Raw genomic sequence first — 8329 nt, 5'->3', positions numbered from 1 at the left:
TCGTTGGGATTACCTTCCTTTGGGCTTGGAGGATCGTCTCCTTAAGGAGTGACCACTCTCCTTGGACATCTGGCTCCCCTCCCCTCTGGGACCTCAGCGCTTCTCCAACTATCCTCCTTAGCTCGTTGAAGTCTGCCCTCCTAAAGTCTAGGGCCGCTGCCTTGCTGTAGGCCTTTGCCACCTTGCGCTGGATGGTGAATTCCAGCAGGCGATGATCGCTGTCGCCCAGGTGTTCGAGCACTCGCAGCCCCCTCACCAGGTCATCACCCGTGACCAGCACTTCTTTGAGGTGACTTTGTTGCACTTTGTGAAAAGCTCTTGTTGGAGTTTTTGAAGGGTTCTTGGCTGGAGTCTTCTTAGGAGTCTTGGCTGCAGGTTTTTCGGGAGTCTTGTCTGCTTTCTTAAAGAAAGTGTCCAAGGAAGTTTGGACAGATATTCTCCAGGGAGATAAGTGACGCAGTGAACTTGTTCACTGGCATGGTATCGCATTGGATCAGCGTTGTAAAGTCAAAACTGACATCATAAAGTTGAAACAGGGTGTCAATTTATAAACGTTGTAAGTGCGAAACATAACTTGAAACGTTGTAAGTTGAGGACTATCTGTACTGTTAATTTATCCTATGAATGGGAATAAGCAAAGGATACTTACAAAAAGGAGTAGGGTGTGTCCTGACGAGTGCACACATGCAGTTTGTGGCACCTCAAACCCCATATGGCACATGTGCACTCATTTGCTGCACTGCTTATTTGTACTGCTGCAGTTTTTTTTTGACACTGGGAAATCCTGGTATTAAAAAACAAAAAAATGCTGCTAAAAAAAAGCTGTATGGCGCACGTGGCAGCAGTGTGCACTGCCCATGGGTGGCTGGTGCTTCCTGAGTCGGGGGGGCACTTGCCCTCCCAGCAGCCAGTCAGCAACTGGGGGGGGCGGGTCCCTCCATGGTTGATTGCGCTGACTTGGAAGTGCCAACGGCGTGCCCAGAAGTGCCAGTGGTGCCTCTCCTGGTGCCCCCACTCCCCAGCCGGCACACTCAGGGAGGGCACCAGTGCTTCTGCTTGCCCTCCCCCCACCCCTGCCTGAGCAGGGAGTGCTGGCTGTCAGGGGGTACACCAGCGCTTTCAGGGGGTGCATATGTACCCCCGTGTACCCCGTATGTGTCACCACTGGCACTGCCAGAAACTGCTGCCCTGGGAGTCCCCCAGGACCCTAGGTAAAGCTGCTGGGGCCGGCACAGGTGCTGGCCTCAGCCTCCCTTACCTCACCCGGGTCAATTTGCTGCACACCAGATTGTGTGTGCAGGGGTGCGACCTGGGACAAATAGCAGCAGTACAAATGCACCCATAGAGTATACTTAACTGTAATGGGAGTTCTTGAGATGGACTGTCAAGTCACACTTCCTATCCACCTTCCCGTCTCCTTTGGAGTCCAAATTAGTTTTAAGGGCTTGGAGATGCATAGGAAATACTGAGAAAGGTATTATGCTACATCTCATTTTATAGTCTTGTCCACAGAATATTTCAAAATGTTGAGAGGAAGGTTAGGAGAGACACAGGAGGGCTTTAGTGGGCACTGCTACTTTGAATTGTAACACTTGTACTGCACTGGTTGATGAGCCCAGGAGTATGAATATATGGAACCTGAGTCAAAGAACTCTGGTTACAGATGAGTCACCTCCAGTTTTTCTTGGTAGGAAACTTTAGGCTAGTTCACAGGTGCTCAGCCCTCTAGCCTGTGGAGCCATGGCATCCAGCCCACTGGGCTCCCAACCGGTCCAGAAATTTGGTGCCAGTGGAGTAGTGGCAGCTGGGGAAGTGTAGGGTCCAATCTGGGAACATCTGGCCTGGCCAAGGTTGTGTGGAGTCTGATTTGGGTATATGCAGCCAGGCCAAGGTAGTGAGGTGCCTGATCTAGGTACACATGGCTGGGCTGAGGTAGTATGTGGCCTGATCGAGGTGTGTGGGGCCCAACTTTGTACATTGACTCTGGCCTGTGTATTGGCTTTATACCACTCATCCAGTCCAGGGGGCCAAAAGGGTGAACATGACTGAATAAGGTAATTTTTTTGTTTGTTCAGTTCGTTATGGTTTTAGTACATTCTGTATGAATCCATATTGATTATTGAAGTAAATCATTGGTTTAGGAAACTGGTTGTAGTATATACTTTTTCATGTGAATGGTAATCACCTAACCAGTTAAAATTTAGTTCCAGCTGGCAGCTTTGACAGGTCTTCAGTGGGTGGATCTACATGAAATGTTTACTGTGCAGTAACTTGTTACTACTGCGCAGTAGCATTGCCAAGCATGAACTGGGATGCGACACTACTGTGCAGTACTAATGAGCTACTGCACATTAAGCATCACTAGGCAACTCTGCTGGGACATTACTGCACAGTAATGCTGGTTATTGCGCAGTCATTTAGTACTTAGTTATGCAAGTACTAAATGACTGGAGAGTAACAGCTGTGCAGTGGGTGGCTTGTGTAGACAAGCCTATTGTCATGTAAGTGCCACATTGCTGCATTTAAAGATGCAAAGGCTTTGTCTAGACAAGTGGGGAAAGAAAACCTTTCATTTCTTTTACAGATGCATCTCTCTCCCTCCTTGCCTTCTTATGTTTTTGATTCCATTTGGTTGAACACACTTGTTTCATATAATAAGCATTTTTGTTTCCAATCTCAAATAGAGGGGTTTATACAAAAGTACCATAGGCCTGGACATTATTAAAAATTGTGAAGGAAAGCTCCTAACCCCTCCCCTCTTTAAGATTAGAGTGAGGTTTGGGAAGTTTTGGTGTGGGCATTGCCTCTGTCACCTTTTGGGAAGTTGAGATATTTTTTTCTAAAACTCCCAGACCCAGATCCACACTAGAGGTATTAATGCTGTCCCTAGATGTGTTACTTTAAGTTGTGACCTAGTTAAACCACATTCCAGGTATCTTGGCTTCCTACATTGTCCAGGACAAGAGATTTGATAATCTTAGTTTTGATAGTTAAATTACAAAACCCATTATTCATTATTTGTGTTAACAAATAGCATTCTTGTTAGTTTCAGTAGAAAAGCAAGGGCTAACCTGGGTATAGGTCTGGACCTATTTTTCCCACATAAAGGTGATCCATCCAGAGTGGCAGTGATGCATAGTGATTAAGCTGTGTTTGCAGTGTTGCTGCCTGCGTTGTACCTATTCTGTAGATAAAGAGGCCTTAAGTTTCCAGAACTTTTTTATGAATAACAAATTTATTTTAAAATAATAGATAACCAAAATATTGACAAAAATCCATACTCTTTTGTTTCTTTTTTAGCTTGTCAGTGTTCTCAACGTGGAGGAGAAATGAAGATATCACTACAGAGTGATGGAAGGGTTGACATCGCTGGTCAAGTAGTTATTGTCTTAACAGGCAATTTGACATTCTGAAGGGAATCAGCACTAACAGCTCCATCTGTCTGAGCTTCAAATTTTTCTAATGGTATCTGGTTATATCTTGGTCTTAAAGTGCAAATCATCATCACTGTCTTGTGAAACCCTTAATTCTTAATTGTTTCCTCCCCACTTCAGAGATTACTTGAAATGTCTTTCAGGTCTTCAGGGTGTTCAGTGGATTTCTCTTGATCCTCCTGTATCCTTCTAAACTAAATGATTCTTTTTTGTTTCTTTTAAATCCCAGATTTTTTCTTGCCTTGTGTCTTTCTGCAGGTATAGAGTCTTTTCTCACACTGTCCAGTAACAGTCTTCTTGTATTCCAACTCCTGTGATCTCCTTTTTATGTTCAGACCCATCTTAAAAGCTATTTCTGGTCTCTTTCACTCGCTCATAAAATAATTAAATCCTTTCTTCATATTCAGTCTCTCTTCCTGAAGTCTGACTATTGTTCCTCTTTTTTCCTTTTCCCTGCATCCTGTCTTCAGTAATTTACTTGATTTAAAATGTGAAAACTAATTATATGTGAAATCCTCTTTCTTTCTTCTCTTTTTAATTATGCTTTTCAAGAATTAATTATATTGAAGAAGCTCGTAACATTAAATCTTGATTTGAAATTTTTGGCTGAAGAACACAGATGGCTACACTAAGCTACTTTTATTAAATGCTTCAAAATCTGAAGCTTTCCTCCTGGTTCAAAAGTCCTTTCTGCAATGTCCTCTCTATGCAACATTATCTCTAATCTTATGTCAGCTATTTTCTTGAGTCTTTACTTTGCTGCTGTTTTAGTGTTCTCTCAATTCATCATTTAGGAATAGAAGACTATTTCAGTTGTCATGGCCAGTTTATCTACTACTCTTTCTTACTCTTTCCAAGTCACTATTTTCTAAATTTTGCTTTAAGTCTTTCATTTTTTTCTTTTATTTTGTAATCATCTCTGAGAGTGTACAGCATTTTTAATTCAAAGGTATTGTCATCCTGCATGATCAGTTGGCAGTAATTTACATGGCTTATATATATTGCGGAGATTGGCTGGCTGTACTTAAGGTGAACTCCAGTACTGTCATTACTTTGTGATTTTCATCCTGATAATCTCCAGAGCGCCTGGAGATGAGTAAAGATGTACAAATCTCAGATTTCATTTTAAAAAGTAAGTTTCTCACCCTCATAGTTGCATATAGAATATTGATAATATGACTTGAATATCTTAAAGGTTCACAGCCAGAAGGTAAACAAAAGGAACCTCCAATTAAAAATAAAAATAAAAAATCTCACATGTGCTTTGGGCCTGGCTTATGAATTTTGAATATTTCAGGTTTTAGTACTGAAACTCAAACATGAGGGAGGGCACTGGAGTCAGCCTAGGAGGAGCATGTCTTGCAGCAAATTGAAAATAACCTGCCCACTTTTGGAGATGCACTGCTCACTCAAAACCCCTGGTAGACCAGCAAATGTAGGCATCTTGCTTTGCTACATTCCCCATTGCAGGCAGGTTACTCATGGAGTGAGAGTGACCCACAATCTAATCTGAGAAATGTTTTTAGAAAAACTCCTTTAGAATGTTGATGCATAAAAAAGCAATTATTGTTCACCTGTCCAGATTTAACAAATAGACAGTACAGCTTTCTCCCCCAAGGGGACTAATAATCAACAAAGCCCAATAACTTTTAAATGTGCCTGCTATCTAAATCTTCCTGACCAAACCAATATACTTGCTGCTTAATGCAATTTTTTTGTAGTTTATTTTTTCTTAGTCTCCATTTCTGTTCAGTATAGAAAAATCACCAGAGCTCAGGTGGGAGACTCTGCAGTAATGTGTTTGTAATCAACAGATTAGTTAATCAGCTATGATTTATTAATGATGAATTAATTATACCTGATTGTGCAGATCTGCTGGCTAAATGGAGCTTTAAAGGGGTTATTTTATTAATCATCACTGTGCTAATTGCAGACACTTACAGGAGGTTCACTAATTAAACATGCAACCATATGCAAAACAAGCTAGGCTGCTGAGTGCGGCAAGAATAAGAACACTCATTTTCTGACCAACAAACTTTATTTTCCATGAAATATTATGTAGTTGACCTGGTGATGCTAATTACTCACCAAGAATTATTTTAATATGTTACATATTTTCAGTCAGCAAAAAAAAGGAAATTGATCTTTAAACCAAATTCCATAGGCATTCTATCTCAGCCAAATTTTATTTAGCTTTCCTGTTGCAAAAGCTGTAAGCTATGTGAACAATCCAAAAATAAATTGTTTACAGTTTGTGTGAGATTTTTCACATTTCCATGGGAAAGAAGTTTTATTATTAACTATGCAAATGGAAGCTAATTTTTAGAAACAGTTGTCATAACCTGCAGCAAGGTACTGAATATCACTTTTTATATGTAGTAGAGTGACTGCAACACATTGTAAAACTAAGGCATTAATAAATTTTAAATATAAAGTATAAATGAGTGTTTAAAACAGAAAACAAATGATGTAAAACTTGGTTAAAAAGGGAAATACTGGAGAAATGTGTATCAGAAGGTTTCTAGAACAGAGGTTGGCAGCCCATGGTTTGTGGACTGGATCTGGCCTGTGGAGTCATTTGATCTGGCCTACAGATGTGGAGCTTTGGCACTGTCATTTTTCCCTGCAACCATGGGAAGACTGTGGGTGATCTCACTGTGCTGCCATGGGGAAAAGTGATGCTAGTCCTAGCACCTACCTTCACCCTCCTGCATCTGATCCAAACTGGGTCAGTCTGACATGCAGCCTTAAAGGTTGCTGCTGTTCTAGAACATTAGAAAGGAAATGGGAAATATGTAGCAGTAGATCATATGGAGCACATTATAACTGCATCTTCCTCTCAACATGAATAAATTCCACTTCAATCAGTTTGATTAAAATTAAATGGTTGACTTTAACTATTTGATCTTCAGGATGTACATTTCATCTTGCAGAGTATATTGTGCCCTTAAAGTATTAATAATAATATCTGAATGCTACAGTGTTTTGGTGTAGATGATTTCCTTACTATTAATTTCCCCTAAACTCTTGTTTTATTCAGATGGTTGTCTTCCTTACTAAGTAAATGGCAACTGACTTCAAAAGCAATGGCATTAGCCAGTATAACCTGCAAAACGACCAACATTAATCAAAATAAAAGTGGTGTTTGTATTAATTTTAGTACAAAAAGCTTAATTCTTGAGGTTCTGATTAAATGATATGTTGGCTCAAATTATCCAGTTACTGAATTAAATGCAAATCCCAAAGCAGACCCAGTTCTGGGCTGTTTTTGACTTCCTTGTGGTGTTCAGCTCACATACTACTACATGAGAAAAGCTCCTGTCACTGCTCTCTGGTATAGAGAAGTTCTGAAGCTAGTACAGGGCTGGTGGATCCTGTCTGTGCTGCATACTTTATAGAGATGTGCCAAAGGAATAGCTTTGGGTCAGCAGAAGCAAGGAAGCGGAATGGAGATATGTCTGAACTGTCTTGCACTCTGATATTCTGGACCACAGTAGTGTTCCATAAGGGACCAGTCAAAGCCAGCATTAATTAGAGTAAGTTCTAGGTTAGACCAGAATTCAGGAGATACAAATGTGATTTAAGAACAGCTCAGAATAGCATGCAAATGACAAATTTAAAGGAAGCAAAGTAAAAAACTAAAAACAGTCAAGCAAACACAAAAATCCTAACGCACAAACCCATAGGTTTATTGCTATAGGAAATGCGACGGCATAGCAAAAGGAAGCAACAAAATTATAACAGAAGTCAAGATCACATAAAATAAGCAATTTAAACATTAACATGCTTGTGAAAGTCCATTGTTGTAGTTCTTTTTTCCTGTGGAGAAGCAACAGAAAACATGCTTTAAAAATTTAAGACAGTTGAAAAGGTAAACTGCAAAAGATGGAAATAACCAATAAAAAATATTGCAAATCTCTGCTTGGCAACAGGTTATTGAGAAAAATCGTGTGCAGTGTGAAGGATGGTTAGGGAAACTTAGCAACAGATGAGGAGAATACTGCTGGGAAACTAAAAGATTTCTTTGTCTCAGTGTTCATCAGAGTGTCAGGGAAACATGCCAGAAACAGAGGAAAGCTTCCTAAGGGTTGAAAATAGATATTGAATGAAAATTAAGCGCAACAGCAAAGCAGCTAAAAATTCATTTAGTTTAGTTAAAAAGATTCTCTGGGATTGGGAATTTCTGGATTCCTTTTTGCAGCGGACAAGTTTGGCTTTTAATTTATCCCTAGACTTTTAAAGCAAAAGTTTAAGCAAAACATTTTCAGTCTTCCTGAGTTTTTCTTTCTTTCCCCTAATATTTTTTCTTATAAAAACGTTAAGTGCCTAGTTTCACAAGAATTCAGAAAGTGGAAAAAAAAGGAATGGGAAAATATATCTTTGAATATTAGAGAGGCTTGATAGGGAATATTGACTGAATGGTTGTAGGAGAAGGTGAACTTTTTGCTCCTACTAATATCAACTGACTGGAAACAGTTATTCAGCAGTTATCCTGACATAGGATAGCATCATATAGAAAGATATTTCCAAATTCTTGTTATATAGAGATTTGATTAAACATTGTTAATTGACTTACAAATTTATGAAAAGTCCTCCCCTGGTTTTGTCTTCGTTATCTGTTTGGTAAAAGGTATCCCATTTATATGCTATTGAGATCCCAGGCTTTGCTGTTTCTGTAACCTCAGCATGAGGAGGAGGTGGTGTGGTCAGCATCATGTTCCAGCCATATTTTACCCTTATGTAGCTCCTAGTAGCCATTGGCTAGGAGGCCAGGTGGACCTGGAAGTTGAAATGATGAGGAGAAATCCATCACCTTCAACTGGGATTGAATCCAGGTCCTTTCAGTCCAGAGTGAGTTACCCTAATCACTGAGCTACACAGCTCCTATGAGGTGT

The 8329-nt window shown here is 40.1% G+C and overlaps 1 protein-coding gene across 2 annotated transcripts in view; it reads left to right on the top strand.

Annotated features, from left to right (window-relative positions):
- The window catches only part of PBLD (phenazine biosynthesis like protein domain containing), a 24938-nt gene extending 18350 nt beyond the window's left edge, over positions 1-6588 (top strand). For both annotated transcript variants that reach the window (XM_019538496.1, XM_019538494.1), the window contains one exon: positions 3301-6588. In XM_019538496.1, coding sequence (XP_019394041.1) covers positions 3301-3413 — 113 coding nt within the window. In that variant the 3' untranslated portion in view covers positions 3414-6588. The remainder of the gene's footprint in view (positions 1-3300) is intronic.
- Positions 6589-8329: the final 1741 nt, after the last annotated feature.

The sequence above is a fragment of the Crocodylus porosus genome, unplaced genomic scaffold (genome assembly GCF_001723895.1).
Source record: "Crocodylus porosus isolate Cpor-Errol unplaced genomic scaffold, CroPor_comp1, whole genome shotgun sequence".
Taxonomy (NCBI): Eukaryota; Metazoa; Chordata; order Crocodylia; family Crocodylidae; genus Crocodylus; species Crocodylus porosus.
The sequence above is the reverse complement of the archived record's forward strand: the minus strand, read 5'-3'. Positions and strand labels throughout refer to the sequence as shown.